This window comes from Salvelinus sp. IW2-2015, linkage group LG7 (genome assembly GCF_002910315.2).
Source record: "Salvelinus sp. IW2-2015 linkage group LG7, ASM291031v2, whole genome shotgun sequence".
Lineage (NCBI taxonomy): Eukaryota > Metazoa > Chordata > Actinopteri > Salmoniformes > Salmonidae > Salvelinus > Salvelinus sp. IW2-2015.
Window position 1 is genome coordinate 5700051 of NC_036847.1, and position 17269 is coordinate 5717319.

The 17269-nt window shown below is 42.6% G+C and overlaps 1 protein-coding gene across 1 annotated transcript; it reads left to right on the plus strand.

The window, feature by feature from the left end:
* The first annotated feature begins 10405 nt into the window (after window positions 1-10405).
* On the plus strand, window positions 10406-15756 carry LOC139028063 (uncharacterized). Its single transcript, XM_070444619.1, is given in 5 exon segments — window positions 10406-10566; window positions 10705-10866; window positions 13540-13706; window positions 14204-14483; window positions 14485-15756. Coding segments are annotated over 5 exon segments (945 nt in total). The 3' UTR covers window positions 14660-15756.
* The last annotated feature ends 1513 nt before the right edge of the window (window positions 15757-17269 follow it).

Sequence of the window (17269 nt, forward strand, 5' to 3'; positions counted from 1 at the left end):
TTTTTTTTCAGTTTCAGGTTCTCATTTTTGTTTTGTCTGCATAATAATTATGTACAAATGCCTACTGAAGAAAACACATCTAAAGGTTGTATCCACATAGTAGAGTACGCTATTATTGACAGCAGGTTACTATAAACCTCTAGAGGGCAGTCAATCGCGCGCGCTCTGAACGTTCCTGGGGGTAGTAGCCAGAGAGGAAGAGGCGAAGCGAGAGGTTTCACTCGGCAAAATCTGTCCAAAATAAGCCATTGCGTTTATATGGCCTTATTTTGGACCTAAACTCAAGTATTATGTTTTTGAGTTGAAACATTAACATCATATACCGTTTACAATAAGCCGAAAGAGCTTGAATCCAGGTAATGAGAAACTCTGGTAAAATGCCTGCCCGTTTGTTGTTTTTCCAGTTACACAGGCTCGGTTTCGCATATCATGGGTGTTGTGTGATGACGTTTTCATCTGATTGTCAAACAAATCACTTAAGGGCAGGCTATACCTGGGCTGTTCAATCCACCATAATAATTCCATAATTTATTTTGCTGATAGCCTACTGGTTAGGCTGCTTTGACTCCTAATTTATATAGATACATTTCTGCTTATAATTTCCGACATTTGGTAGGCCATTTGTTTGTCATTAGTTAGATTACATGTAGTTTCTCTCTGTCATAACGTGTTGCCCCAGAAGACTAAGTAAAGTAGTGCTCACCAGAATAATGTTTTACATCGATAGAATGAATGCATTAGTAATCTAGTTAACACCGGTAAAGTTGTCATTTTTGTTTAGAGACCCGGTAGAAAACGCAATAACTCCAAAACAGTGGAAAGATTGTTCGCATGCAAAATGGCATCAGTTTGACCGGTTTCAAGGAATTTAAAAGCTGAGAAAACGATTAAACACGTTTCTGATAAGACTTCAGTTTGTCTTTGGTCCATATTTTATGTGGTTGAAATACTGTCTACTTGCACAACAGTGTCAAAGATAAGTTACATTTGCATTTTTTCAAGAGATTCTGAAACATATATATTTCTCCACTTCAGTTCCCGAGGCAAAATACAAAATTTGTTGTATAATTCTAGGCCAACTGCAAGAAATGTCAAATTCTGCAGGAGGTAATATTATATTACGCTACATGTGAAAGGTTATAGGCCTACAGTCAGTGTCCATATTTCAATTAATATTCCATTTAACCCATATTAACCTAAATTAGGAATATTCCGTTTATTCGTGGATACAGGGATACTCGTCAGCGGGATATCAAATGTGCATGTAAACAGTTTATCCCGAATTAGAGTTTACTATCCGGACTGTGCGCATGTAAACGTGGTACTTGTCGCCTGCCTTCGCGCAATTGGGACAACGACTCCCATTGTTAGGGCGGAGACATTGGCATCTCGTCATTATATTCATATCTCTGTTGAAGACAACCATCAGTCTTGCGTAAACTGCGCAAAATGTTTTGTAAAGTTTTATTTATTACAGTTAGTGGTAGCAAAGATTTAGCACACGGACTACACATGAATGAGTTCGAAAAGAAACGTACATGACACGTAGAGTCCAAAATGTTGCATATACCTGTTATAAAAAAACAGAAATACCTTATTTACGTAAGTATTCAGACCCTTTGCTATGAGACTCGAAAATGAGGTCAGGTGCATCCTGTTTTCATTGATCATCCTTGAGATGTTTTTACAACTTGATTGGAGTCCACCTGGGGTAAATTCAATTGATTGGACATTATTTTTTAAAGACACATACCTGTCTATATACAGTGGGGAGAACAAGTATTTGATACACTGACAATTTTGCAGGTTTTCCTACTTACAAAGCATGTAGAGGTCTGTAATTTTTTTATCATAGGTACACTTCAACTGTGAGAGAAGGAATCTAAAACAAAAATCCAGAAAATCACATTGTATGATTTTTAATTAATTAATTTGCATTTTATTGCATGACATAAGTATTTGATACATCAGAAAAGCAGAACTGAATATTTGGTACAGAAACCTTAGTTTGCAATTACAGAGATCATACGTTTCCTGTAGTTCTTGACCAGGTTTGCACACACTGCAGCAGGATTTTGGCCCACTCCTCCATACAGACCTTCTCCAGATCCTTCAGGTTTCGGGGCTGTCGCTGGGCAATACGGACTTTCGGCTCCCTCCAAAGATTTCTATTGGGTTCAGGTCTGGAGACTTGCTAGGCCACTCCAGGACCTTGAGATGCTTTTACGGAGCCACTCCTTAGTTGCCCTGGCTGTGTGTTTCGGGTCGTTGTCATGCTGGAAGACCCATCCACGACCCATCTTCAATGCTCTTACTGAGGGAAGGAGGTTGTTGGTCAAGATCTCGCGATACATGGCCCCATCCATCCTCCCTTCAATACGGTGCAGTCGTCCTGTCCCCTTTGCAGAAAAGCATCCCCAAAGAATGATGTTTCCACCTCCATGCTTCACGGTTGGGATGGTGTTCTTGGGTTGTACTCATCCTTCTATTCCTCCAAACACGGCGAGTGGAGTTTAGAGCAAAAAGCTCTATTTTTGTCTCATCAGACCACAGACCTTCTCCCATTCCTCCTCTGGATCATCCAGATGGTCATTGGCAAACTTCAGACGGCCTGGACATGCGCTGGCTTGAGCAGGGGACCTTGCGTGCGCTGCAGGATTTTTATCCATGACGGCGTAGTGTGTTACTAATGGTTTTTGAGACTGTGTCCCAGCTCTCTTCAGGTCATTGACCAGGTCCTGCCGTGTAGTTCTGGGCTGATCCCTCACATTCCTCATGATCATTGATGCCCCACGAGGTGAGATCTTGCATGGAGCCCCAGACCGAGGGTGATTGACCGTCATCTTGAACTTCTTCCATTTTCTTATAATTGTGCCAACAGTTGTTGCCTTCTCACCAAGCTGCTTGCTATTGTCCTGTAGCGCCATCCCAGCCTTGTACAGGTCTACAATTTATCCCTGATGTCCTTACACAGCTCTCTGGTTTGGCCATTGTGGAGAGGTTGGAGTCTGTTTGATTGAGTGTGTGGACAGGTGTCTTTTTACAGGTAACGAGTTCAAACAGTGCAGTTAATACAGGTAATTAGTGGAGAACAGGAGGGCTTCTTAAAGAAAAACTAACAGGTCTGTGAGAGCCGGAATTCTTACTGGTTGGTAGGTGATCAAATACTTATGTCATGCAATAAAATGCAAATTAATTACTTAAAATCATACAATGTGATTTTCTGGATTTTGTTTTAGATTCCGTCTCTCACAGTTGAAGTGTACCTATGATAAAAATGACAGACCTCTACATGCTTTGTAAGTAGGAAAACCTGCAAAATCGGCAGTGTATCAAATACTTGTTCTCCCCACTGTATAAGGTCCCACAGTTGACAGTGCATGTCAGAGCAAAAACCAAGCCATGAGGTCGAAGGAATTGTCTGTAGAGCTCCAAGACAGCATTGTGTCGAGGCACAGATCTGGGGGAGCGTACCAAAAAATGTCTGCATCATTAAAGGTTCCCAAGAACACAGTGGCCTCCATCATTCTTAAATGGAAGAAGTTTGGAACCACCAAGACTCTTCCTAGAGCTGGCCCGCCCAGCCAAACTGAAGAAATCGGGGGAGAAGGGCCTTGGTCAGAGAGGTGACCAAGAAGCTGATGGTCATTCTAACAGAGCTCCAGAGTTCCTCTGTGGAGATGGGAGAACCTTCCAGAAGGACAACCATCTCTGCAGCACTCCACCAATCAGGCCTTTATAGTAGAGTGGCCAGACAGAAGCCAATCCTCAGTAAAAGGCACATGACAGCCCGCTTGGAGTTTGCTGAAATGCACCTAAAGAACTCTCAGACCATGAGAAACAAGATTCTCTGGCCTGAATGCCAAACGTCACGTCTGAAGGAAACCTTGAACCATCCCTACGGTGAAGCATGGTGGTGGCAGCATCAAATAAAGGTTAAATTTAAAAAACAAAATGCTGTGGGAATGTTTTCCAGCGGCAGGGACTGGGAGACTAGTCAGGATCGAGGGAAAGATGAACGGAGCTAAGTACACAGAGATCCTTGATGAAAACCTGATCCAGAGTGCTCAGGACCTCAGACTGGGGTGAAAGTTCACCTTCCAACAGGACAACAACCCTAAGCACACAACCAAGACAACGCAGGAGTGGCTTCTGGACAGGTCTCTGAATGTCATTGAGTGGCCCAGCCAGAGCTCGGACTTGAACCCGATTGAACATCTCTGGAAACACCTGAAATAGCTGTGCAGCGACGCTCCCCATCCAACCTGACAGAGCTTGAGAGGATCTGCAGAGAAGAATGGGAGAAACTCCCTAAATACAGGTGTGCCGAGCTTGTAGCGTAATACCCAAGAAGACTCGAGGCTGTAATCGCTGCCAAAGGTGCTTCAACAAAGTACTGAGTAAAGGGTCTGAATACTTATGTAAATGTGATATTTATGTAAACTTCTGACGTCAACTGTATATATATATATATATATATATATATATATATATACACATACATACATACATACAGTTGAAGTCGGAAGTTTACATACACTTAGGTTGGAGTCATTAAAACTTGTTTTTCAACCACTCCACAAATTTCTTGTTAACAAACTATAGTTATGGCAAGTCGGTTAGGCCATCTACTTTGTGCATGACACAAGTAATTTTTCCACTTATAATTCACTGTAGATTATTTCACTTATAATTCAGTGCATCATAATTGCAGTGGGTCAGACGTTTACATACACTAAGTTGACTGTGCCTTTAAACAAGCGTGGAAAATTCCAGAAAATTATGTCATGGCTTTAGAAGCTTCTGATAGGCTAATTGACATCATTTGAGTCAATTGGAGGTGTACCCGTGGATGTATTTCAAGGCCTACCTTCAAACTCAMTGCCTCTTTGCTTGACATCATGGGAAAATCAAAAGAAATCAGCCAAGACCTCAGAAAAATATTGTAGACCTCCACAAGTCTGGTTCATCCTTGGGAGAAATTTCCAAACGCCTGAAGGTACCACATTCATCTATACAAACAATAGTACACAAGTATTAACACCATGGGACCACGCAGCTGTCATACCGCTCAGGAAGGAGATGCGTTCTGTCTCCTAGAGATGAACGTACTTTGGTGTGAAAAGTGCAACTCAATCCCAGAACAACAGCAAAGGACCTTGTGAAGATGCTGGAGGAAACCGGTACAAAAGTATCTGTATCCACAGTAAAACAAGTCCTATATCGACATAACCTGAAAGGTCGCTCAGCAAGGAAGAAGCCAGTGCTCAGAAACCGCCATAAAAAAGCCAGACTACGGTTTGCAACTGCACACAGGGACAAAGATCATACTTTTTGGAGAAATGTCCACTGGTCTGATGAAACAAAAATAGAACTGTTTGGCCATAATGACCATTGTTATGTTTGGAGGAAAAAGGGGGAGGCTTGCAAGCCGAAGAACACCATCCCAACCGTGAAGCGCAGGGGGTGGCAGCATGATATTGTGGGGGTGCTTTGCTGCAGGAGGGACTGGTGCACTTCACAAAATATATGGCATCATGAGGCAGGAAAATTCTGTGGATATATTGAAGCAACATCTCAAGACATCAATCAGGAAATTAAAGCTTGGTTGCAAATGGGTCTTCCAAATGGACAATGACCCCAAGCATACTTCCAAAGTTGTGGAAAAATGGCTTAAGGACAACAAAGTCAAGGTATTGGAGTGGCCATCACAAAGCCCTGACCTCAATACTATAGAAAATTTGTGGGCAGAACTGAAAAAGCGTGTGCGAGCAAGGAGGACTACAAACCCAACTCAGTTACACCAGCTCTGTCAGGAGGAATGGGCCAAAATTCACCCAACTTATTGTGTGAAGCTTGTGGAACGCTACCCGAAACGTTTTACCCTAGTTAAACAATTTAAAGGCGATGCTACCAAATACTAATTGAGTGTTTGTAAACTTCTGACCCACTGGGAATGTAATGAAATAAATAAAAGCTGAAATAAATCATTCTCTCTACTATTATTCTGACATTTTACATTCTTAAAATAAAGTGGTGATCCTAACTGACCTAAGACAGGGCATTTTTACTAGGATTAAATGTAAGGAATTGTGAAAAACTGAGTTTAAATGTATTTGGCTAAGGTGTATTGAAACTTCTGACTTCAACTGTAAAAACATACAGTACCAGTCAAAATTTTGGACAAACCCACTCATTCAAGGGCTTTTCTTTATTTTTGCTATTTTCTACATTGTTGATTAATAGTGAAGACATCAAAACTATTAAATGACACATATGGAATCATTTAGTAACCAAAAAAGTGTTTTATTTTATTTTATATTTAGATTCTTTAAAGTAGCCACCCTTTGCCTTGATGACAGCTTTGCACACTCTTGGCATTCTCTCGACCAGCTTCATGAGGAATGCTTTTCCAACAGTCTTGAAGGAGTTCCCACATATGCTGAGCACTTGTTGGCTGCTTTTCGATCACTCTGCGGTCCAAACCATTTCAATTGGGTTGAGGTCGGGTGATTGTGAAGGCCAGGTCATCTGATGTAGCACTCCATCACTCTCCATCTTTGTCAAATAGCCCTTACACAGCCTGGAGGTGTGTTTTGGGTCATTGTCCTGTTGAAAAACAAACGATTGTCCCACTAAGCGCAAACCAGGTGGGATGGCGTATCGCTGCAGAATGCTGTGGTAGCCATGCTGGTTAAGTGTGCATTGAGTTCTAAATAAATCACAGACAGTGTCACCAGCAAAGCACCCCCACACCATCACACCTCCTCCTCCATGCTTCATGGTGGGAACCACACATGTGGTGAACATCCGTTCACCTACTCTGCATCTCACAAAGACACGGCGGTTGGAACCAAAAATCTAAAATTTGGACTTATCAGACAAATTGACAGATTTCCACCAGTCTAATATCCATTGCTCATGTTTCTTGGCCCAAGCACGTCTTTTCTTCTTATTGGTGTCCTTTAGTAGTGTTTTCTTTGCAGCAATTCGACCATGAAGGCCTGATTCACGCAGTCTCCTCTGAACAGTAGATGTTGAGATGTGTCTGTTACTTGAACTCTGTGAAGCATTTATTTGGGTTGCAATTTCTGAGGCTGGTAACTCTAATGAACTTATCCCCTGCAGCAGAGGTAACTCTGGGTCTTCCTTTCCTGTGGCGGTCCTCATGAGAGCCAGTTTCATCATAGCGCCTGATGGTTTTTGCGACTGCACTTTAAGAAACTTTCAAAGTTTTAGAAATGTTCCGTTTTGACTGACATTCATGTCTTGAAGTAATGATGGTCTGTCGTTTCTCTTTGCTTATTTGTGCTGTTCTTGACATAATACGGACTTGGTCTTTTACCAAATAGGCCTGTATACCACCCCTACCTTGTCACAAAACAACTGATTGGCTCAAACGCACTAAGAAGGAAAGAAATTCCAAAAATGAACTTTTAACAAGGCACACCTGTTAATTGAAATGCATTCCAGGTGACTACCTCATGAAGCTGGTTGTGAGAATGCCAAGAGTGAGCAAAGCTGTCATCAAGGCAGAGGGTGAATTCATTGAAAAATCTCAAATATAAAATATACTTTGATTTTCTAAACACTTTTTTTGGTTACTACATGGTTCGATATGTGTTATTTCATAGTTCTGATATCTTAACTATTATTCTACAATGTAGAAAATAGTAAAAAATAAAGAAAAACCCTTGAATGAGTAGGTGTGTACAAACTTTTGACTGGTACTGTATTCATCACAAAAAAATATATTTTTAGTTGATGCTGCCTAATTATTTGCCTTATTTTACTCTATTTGTTTTTCTGGAGTAGTTCTTATCAAAAACCCTTTTCCTATTTCAGTGCAGGCGACGCAAGCCTATGTTTATGCCGGCCTGACAACATTTGACATGGCAGATCTCTATGGACCAGCAGAGGAGATTTTTGGACACTTCAACAGCCAGGTATGAGTTAGAATCATTGTTATTGTAAGCCGACACCACATAAACTCCAGGTTATGAACCTATTGGATTGAAAGTGAATGTGAAGTAAAAAAAACAAAACATCTTATGAACATTGATCATAGATCTGTGTGCAAGGGGAGCAGCACCCCTGAATGGGCACAGGAGGGAGCTAATGTAGCACAGTTGGTATTGAGTGGTGGGGCCGCTCAGTCTCGCTCTCAAGTCAGTGGAGAGATGGCGTATGGAAAATCTGTAAATTCTCTCTCACTCATAGACACACATGAATAAGCCCACACACATGAATAAGCCCTTACACACGGAGCCGTAGTCATACACACATGGACCGATACACAACTACCATTGGTTTCAATACTATATTTTCTTTTGCATTGCCCAGGCAGGCTGCATCTTGCACAGTTTTGACAGCCTAATGGCATAGACAGACCCCTGAGTCAATCATCTAGAATAATGTCCCCTGAGGACGCTTCCCAACAAAACCTCTCTCTGAGGAATCACCTTCATTATCACGCTGTATAACTGGACAGATGGTTCCTAACGTCTGACTGAAAAGTGTCTGAGATCTTTGAGGGGATTATGTGGATTGAGGATGTTATTCTACATAGCGTTGTACACCCAGACAACAAGTAAATGTAGTGAATACTGGAGGGTATGAATTTAGTGAATACATTTCAAAGTGTCTAGTCACAGATGGCACAGATTCTAATTGTAGCATTCTGTTTTCTAGGTGAAATCGAACCCCAGTGGTGTAACCCTTCATGGTTTGACTAAATGGGTGCCTCGATCTGGACCAATGGACCGCAAGGTGAGTCTTAAATAGACACTAGTGTGGGCAAAATCATGCTACAAGTTCCCCACCATCCAGTAAAATCTGAACGCTACATACTCATAGGTGCCTGAGTAATGGAGCAAATGGAGCAGCTGCATCCCCACTTTCAAAATAGGGGTGCAAACTAATGTTTTTGCACCCCCACTTTTTTACCAGTAAAGTATCATGATCCATTGGGTAATTTGTCATTTTGAAGGATTAGTAATAATTTGAGCTAGTCCGTATTAAAATTGATATGGCCATTTTATATATTATATACTGAGCAAAAATATAAACGCAACATGTAAAGTGTTGGTCCCATTTTTCATGTGCTGAAATGAAAGATCTCAGAAATGTTCCATATGGACAAAAAGCTTATTTCTCTCAAATGTTGTGCATCCCTGTGAGTGAGCATTTCTCCTTTGCCTAGATAATCTATCCTCTTGACAGGTGTGGCATATCAAGAAGCTGATTAAACAGCATGATCATTACACAGGTGCACATTGTGCTGGGGACAATAAAAGGCCACTCAAAAATGTGCAGTTTTGTCACACAACACAATGCCACAGATGTCTCAAGTTTTGAGAGAGCATGCAATTGGCATGTTGACTGCAGGAATGTCCAACAGAGCTGTTGCCAGAGAATCTAATGTTCATTTCTCTACCATAAACTGCCTCCAGCGTCTTTTTAGAGAATTTGTCAGTACGTCCAACCAACCTCACACCCGCAGACCCCATGTAACCACGTCAGCTCAGGACCTCCACATCCAGCTTGTTCACCTGCAGGATCATTTGATCATTCAAGAATGATCCTCCATCCATCGCACCATCTGGGGTAGGCGTGCCTTCGTTAGGTCTGTGAGGGGAGAAGCTATTGCGGCAAAGTTGGGTACAAATCGACTGTAGAAGACTGCTAACCCCAGGAACTACTTTACCTGCCTCTTGGTTCGGAGGACCGGCCATTCCCTAATGGCTGCGATTTTTCTTGGGGCTTCACATTTCCCCACCTGATTTGATAGCCCAGGTACTCCACCTCGGCGTAGCCCAGCTTGCAATTGTAGGGGTTCGCGGTCAGCCCTGCTTCCCTTAGCGCATCCATCACTGCCTGTAACCCACAGAGATGGGACTCCCAACTGTCACTGTGCACGATTATGTCATCCAAATAAGCAGCAGTGTACTCACAGTGCGGGCGCAGGACGCGGTCCATGAGTCGCTGAAAGGTCGCTGGGGCCCCTTGGAGCCCGAAAGGAAGAACCTGGTAGTGGTATAGCCCCCCCGGGGTGGAGAAGGCCGTCTTCTCCCGGGAGGCCGCTGCCAGGTCCAGGGTAACACTTCGTCGGGTACAGGGTCCTGTCGTATCTTGCCTTCCCCAAGCGGTCGATCAGTTCATCCACCCGGGGCATGGGGTAGGCGTTGAATTTACTGACCTCATTCAGGTCCCAGAAGTCATTGCAGAAGTGGACGGTTCCGTCCCGTTTCGGTACCAGCACTATAGGGCTAGACCACTCATTGTGGGACTCCTCCAGTGCCTCCATCTCTAGCATTGTCGTCACTTCCCGCTGTACCGCAGCCCCCCGGGCTTCTGGTATCTGGTAGGGCCGTTTATACACTTTTTCTCCTGGACGTGTGTTGATATGAAGTTCCACGAGATCCGTATTCTGCTGGACCAACTCTCTGAGCGCTTGTCATTGGGTCCGGCTGAGGTCTTCCCCCATGGCAACTTCGACAGAGGGTGGGGTCTGCTGTCGCCGGGTCCACGTTATGCACAGCGCCTCTTGTCCATGCCACCTCTTCAGTAAGTTCACATGGTAAAGTTGGAGGGGTTTCTCCACCCCGACTGGCGGACCTTATGATTGACGTCGCCTACCAGCTCAACGATGTCGTAGGGCCCATGCCATGTAGCCAGGAATCTGTTCTCCATTGTGGGGATCAGCACCAAGACCTTCTCACCCGGGTGGAACTCTCGTGGTTGGGCCCCCCAGTTGTATACACGCTCCTGGGTGCGTTGCGCCTGGGCCATGTGCTTCCTCACCACTGGCCAAATCGCCATCATCCTCTCCCTCATCTCTTCCACGTGTTCCACCACACTGCGCAGGCGGGTCGGTTGCTTCTCCCAGACCTCCTTGGCTACATTTGAAGTCTGAACTTTACATACACTTTAGCCAAATACATTTAAACTCAGTTTTTCACAATTCCTGACATTTAATCCTAGTAAAAATTCCCTGTCTTAGGTCAGTTAGGATCACCACTTTATTTTAATAATATGAAATGTCAGAATAATAGTAGAGAGAATGATTTATTTCAGCTTTTATTTCTTTCATCACATTCCCAGTGGGTCAGAAGTTTACATACACTCAATTAGTATTTGGTAGCATTGCCTTTAAATTGTTTAACTTGGGTCAAACGTTTCAGGTAGCCTTCCACACGCTTCCCACAATAAGTTGGGTGAATTTTGGCCCATTCCTCCTGACAGAGCTGGTGTAACTGAGTCAGGTTTGTAGGCCTCCTTGCTCGCACACGCTTTTTTCGTTCTGCCCACAAATCTTCTATAGGATTGAGGTCAGGGCTTTGTGATGGCCACTCCAATACCTTGACTTTGTTGTCTTTAAGCCATTTTGCCACAACTTTGGAAGTATGCTTGGGGTTATTGTCCATTTGGAAGACCCATTTGCGACCAAACTTTAACTTCCTGACTGATGTCTTGAAAAATGTTGCTTCAATATATCCACAACATTTTCCTGCCTCATGATTCCATCTATTTAGTGAAGTGCACCAGTCCCTCCTGCAGCAAAGCACCCCCACAACATGATGCTGCCACCTCCGTGCTTCACGGTTGGGAGGTGTTCTTCGGCTTGCAAGCCTCCCTTTTTCCTCCAAACATAACGATGGTCTTTATGGCCAAAACAGTTCTATTTTTGTTTCATCAGACCAGAGGACTTTTCTCCAATGTACGATCTTTGTCCCCATGTGGAGTTGCAAACCACAGTCTGTCTTTTTATGGCGGTTTTGGAGCAGTGGCATCTTCCTTGCTGAGCGACCTTTCAGGTTATGTCGATATAGGACTTGTTTTACTGTGGATATAGATACTTTGTACCTGTTTTCCTCCAGCATCTTCACAAGGTCCTTTGCTGTTGTTCTGGGATTGATTTGCACTTTTCGAACCAAAGTACGTTCATCTCTAGGAGACAGAATGCGTCTCCTTCCTGAGCGGTATGACGGCTGCTTGGTCCCATGGTGTTTATACTTGCGTATTATTGTTTGTACAGATGAATGTGGTACTTCCAGTCGTTTGGAAATTGCTCCCAAGGATGAACCAGACCTGTGGAGGTTCTACCATTTTTTTTTCTGAGGTCTTGGCTGATTTCTTTTGATTTTCCCATGATGTCAAGCAAAGAGGCACTGAGTTTGAAGGTAGGCCTTGAAATACATCCCACAGGTACACCTCCAATTGACTCAAATGATGTCAATTAGCCTATCAGAACTTCTAGACCATGACATAATTTTCTGGAATTTTCCAAGCTGTTTAAAGGCACAGTCAACTTAGTGTATGTACATTTCTGACCGACTGGAATTGTGATACAGTGAATTATAAGTGAAATAATTTGTCTGTAAACAATTGTTGGAAAAATTACTTGTGTCATGCACAAAGTAGATGTCCTAACCGACTTGCCAAAACTATAGTTTGTTAACAAGAAATTTGTGGAGTGGTTGAAAAATGAATTTTATTGACTCCAACTTAAGTGTATGTAAACTTACTTCAACTGCATATATTTTGATTTGTTTAACACTTTGTTGGTTACTACATGATTCCATATGCGTTATTTCATAGTTTTGATGTCTTCACTATTCTTCTACAATGTTGAAAATAGTAAAAAATAAAGAAAAACCCTTGAATTTGTAGGTGTGTCCAAACTTTTAACTGGTACTGTATATATATTTTTCTATTCTAAATTATTTTATGTATTTTTTCTCCCCCACTTTCATACAAAGTCAGGCGCCCATGTACATACTGTATTATCACACCCACCAATTAAAAAAATGTGTCTCAGGACAACTCTCAGCTCTGTGAGAAACACCCAATACAACTGGGAACTACATTTAAAAAAATGTATTGGTGACATGCACATATTTAGCAGATGTTATAGCGAAATGCTTGTGTTCCTACTGTAGCTCCAACAGTGCAGTAGTATCTAACAATTCACAACAATACACACATCTAAAAGTTAAAGAATGGAATTTAGAAATATGTAAATATTTGGACGAGCAATACAGTAGAATACAGTATTTACATATGAAATGAGTAAAGCAGTATTAAACATTATTAAAGTAACTAGTGTTCCATTATTAAAGTGACCATTGATTCGACCAGTGAACGAGATCCGACTGGGAAAAACTCTGGCATCTTTCTAGAGCTCCGACTTTCCGACCTAAAGTTCACTGACGTCATGATTTGACCTCGTTTTTTCAGTTCCCAGTTGTCATGAAAGCACCATGACCATCAGATTTGCAAATTATTTCAATTTATGCTCAGATGTGCCTCGCAAGTGCTACAACAACTGATCTCTTTTGTTATCAAAGCTCGAGTCTGAGAATAACAATATTGGCAGGCCTTGCATATAGCCAATATGCTGTGATAATGTATTAGGCCTACTAACTGCACAAACCTCATTCCTACATAACTGTTTTTATTAGGTTATTAATGTTTGTTTTTTTAAGTCAAGTTGCTAAAAAAAATCTGAGCGGTAGACGTCTGCTTGCTTTTTGACAGCGAAAGTGATATTGACTCCGAAAAAGTTGGTGACCACTGGTCTACATCGACGTCCAGTAATGTTTTCTTCCAGGTGCAGTACTCCCTGATCGACCAGCGGCCCGCTGCTAAGATGGAGGCTGTCAGCCTGTCTCACGGCATCCAGCTACTGACCTACGGAACTCTGGGTGAGGACAGGTCAGAGGTCATGGGGGATTAGGTCATCACAGCCACTCCTACTGGAGCTACTTGGTTGCTCTAGATCATCAGGGTTGAGCCACTGCACTGAGAGAGTCAGTGGTGAAGGGTTGGGTTAGGTCCCAGTTAGCCTGGTCCAGGTCTGTATGGGGTTTAGCCAACCCTTCTGATCTATAGACCAGGCTAGGTCACAGTTACTGTTGCAACCTCATTGACCGGTTACTGTCAGTTTCTTAGTGTTAGCGATTTGAGAAATACTTTCCATATTGACTCTCTTGCCATATGGGGTGTAGTGATATAAAATGGTGGAGTTCTAAGATGGAGACCAGAGTTCTAAGAGGGAGACTCTGCCCCCCCGTTCACCCTATTCTATGTATTTCCCGCTGTTCCTCTTTCCTGATCTTTACAATTTTTCTCTTTCTGTATCCAGCCCCTCCCCCTCCATCTTTTTAAACCTCCATCTCTCTGTCCCCCCTCTATCTCTCAGCCGGGGGTCTACTCTCAGAGCGCTATCTAGGGAAGGCAGAGCCTACAAGCAGGGCAGAGCTCAACACCGCCTCCCTCAGTAAGTACAAGAACGTGATTGACAGCTGTGGAGGATGGGGGCTGTTCCAGGAGCTGCTGGTTGCCTTGGAGACGGTCGCCAGGGGCCACGGCTGCTCCATCGCCAACGTGGCTACCCACTACGTCCTGGACCGACCTGCTGTGGGTGGAGTCATCGTGGGCTGTCGTCTCGGTGTTGCTGGGGCAGAACACATCGAGGACAGCCTGCAGCACATAATTGGAACTCACGGCGCAAGACCTGCGCACCATCGATGATGTGGTGCAGCACTCGCGTGACCTCATGAGCCTCATCGGAGACGAGTACAGGAATCAGAGGAGAATGGAGAGGATGGACCAGATCTCGCCCATCTACACACAATACCCCATAATGACAAATTGAAAACATGTTTTTAGAAATGTTAGCAAATTTATTGAAAATGAAATACAAATATCCAATTTACATAAGTATTCACACCCCTGAGTCAATAAATGGTAGATTTTTTTTACCTTTATTTAACCAGGCAAGTCGGTTAAGAACAAATTCTTATTTACAATGACGCCGCCTTTGGCAGCGATTACAGCTGTGATTCTTCTGGGTAAGTCTCTAAGACATTTGCACACCTGGATTGTACAATATTTGCACAATATTCTTTGTAAAATTCGTCAAGCTCTGTCAAGTTGGTTGTTGACATTCCAAGACAGCCATTTAAGTCTTGCCATAGATTTCCAAGGCCATTTTAAGTCAAAACTGTACCTAGGCTTCTCAGGAAAATTCAATGTAATCTTGTTAAGTGTATATTTGGCCTTGTGTTTTAGGCTATTGTCCTGCTGAAAGTTTTTTTAATATATTTTTATTTTTTAGGATATAAAGAAACGGAATAAAGCTCCCTAGTCCTTGTCGATGACAGGCATACCCATAACATGATGCAGCCAGCATGCGTGAAAATATGAAGAGTGGTACTCAGTGATTTGCCCCAAACATATAACTTTAGTACCTTATTGCAAACAGGATGCATGTTTTGGAATATTTGTATTCTGTATGGGCTTCCTTCTTTTCACTGTCATTTAGGTTAGTATTGTGGAGTAACTACAATGTTGTTGATCCATCCTCAGTTTGTCAAATCACAGCCATTAAAATCTGAAACTGTATTAAAGTCACCATTGGCCTCCAGGTGAAATCCCTGAGCAGTTTCCTTCCTCTCCGGCAACTGAGTTAGGAAGGACACCTGTATCTTTGTAGTGACTGGGTGTATTGATACACCATCCAAAGTGTAATTAATAACTTCACCATGCTCAAAGGGATATTCAATGTCTGCTTATTTAATTACATTCTTTACCAATAGTTACCTCTCTTTGCGAGGCATTGGAAAACCTCCCTGGTCTTTGTGGTTGAATCTGTGTTTGAAATTCACTGCTCGACTGAGGGACCTTAAATATAATTGTATGTGTGGGATACAGAGATGAGGTAGTCATTCAAAAATCATGTTAAACACTATTATTGCAACTTATTATGTGACTTGTTAAGCACATATTTATTCCTGAACTTATTTAGGCTTGCCATAAAATGGTTGACTACTTATTGACTCAAGACATTTCAGCTTTTCATTTTTTATTAATTTCTAAAAACATCATTCCACTTTGACATAATGCGGCATTGTGTGTAGGCCAGTGACACAAAATCTCAATTGAATCCATTTTAAATTCAGGCCGTAACACAACACAATGTGGAAAAAGTCAAGGGGTGTGAATACTTTCTGAAGCTCTATTTGTGATATTTTACCTTTCCTCGCGGGCTTGCTAGGTAAACAATACTCTTCTGCGATGTTATAATGTAGACGATAACCATCCGATTATGTGTTTAACTTACACAAGCTGCATTTTAAGTTGCATGTGATTTTATCCACTGCTATGTAAGTAAGCAGAGGTTTCTGATGACAAACTGCGCATGCAACTTTTCGTGATGCGGAAGGAAAGTTGGTCTATAGATGATGGTGGGAAGAGGATGGCAGGAGTAGAGGGAAATGTGGTGGAAACAGAAGGCGTGAAGGGCAGGAGCTGGAACTGGAAATGGCAGATATGAGAGGGAGTGACAGCATGAACTATAACAGGCCACATCAGATATACTGTCTTTTACGTTTATTTTGTTAAAGGTTAAATGTTATCTAGTACAATAAAGAGTAATGTATATTAGGGCTTTTAATTAAATATAAGATAACGGGGGTGGTGGATGGTCCAATTAAAAAAAGATACTGACCTAAAGCAGCTTGTTTAATTTACAATACGCATTAAGTTATAGATTTATTTTTTTGGTAAAATTGTTCCTCTTCGTGTATTCTATTCATGACATCCCTTCAAAAAAATAGGTATTCATTGTACACTACTCAAAAGATGGAAATGTCTCTGTGTTTGAGGTGGTCTGTGGTGGACATTTGAGTGCAGTAGGCTGGTTTTGTGTGTGTGTTTGAGGGTTACTAAGGGTGGAAGATGTGGGCAGATCTGTCTGGGGAACAGTTACAGTAGGGAAGGAGGCCATGGTAGAGTGCTCTGATGTTCCTTGACAGAGCTAGCGGACTAGCTGTTCACTCAAGGGTGTGGATATACATGAACAGGGAGGGTCAGAGGCATATTTGGGGTAGGGGTAGCACTGAGGGGCAATTAGATGGCAGGCTGGAAGATTGGGGGTGGGTGTCAGCTGGTGGGTAGGAGTGGGGGTATTTCAGAGCGGGTCTGTCTCCATCTCTAGCAGCCGTGTTTTGGACTGGGAGGCGTTGATAATGTACGGCAGACAGACGGTCTGACTACCAGGAACCCCCCCCCAGACTGCCACTATCACAGCTGCTCCGACTCACAGAGGTCAAAGGTCAGTTACAGCAGGGGTTCACAAACTTTTTCACAGACCCCTCTTCCAGCATTTGGGAACATCTTGCGCCACGTCTATTTCTATAGGCTAAAAAACCTAGTTAAAAAATGTTAGCTGACGTGGGCTAGTTGATCTGGACATTTCTGACCA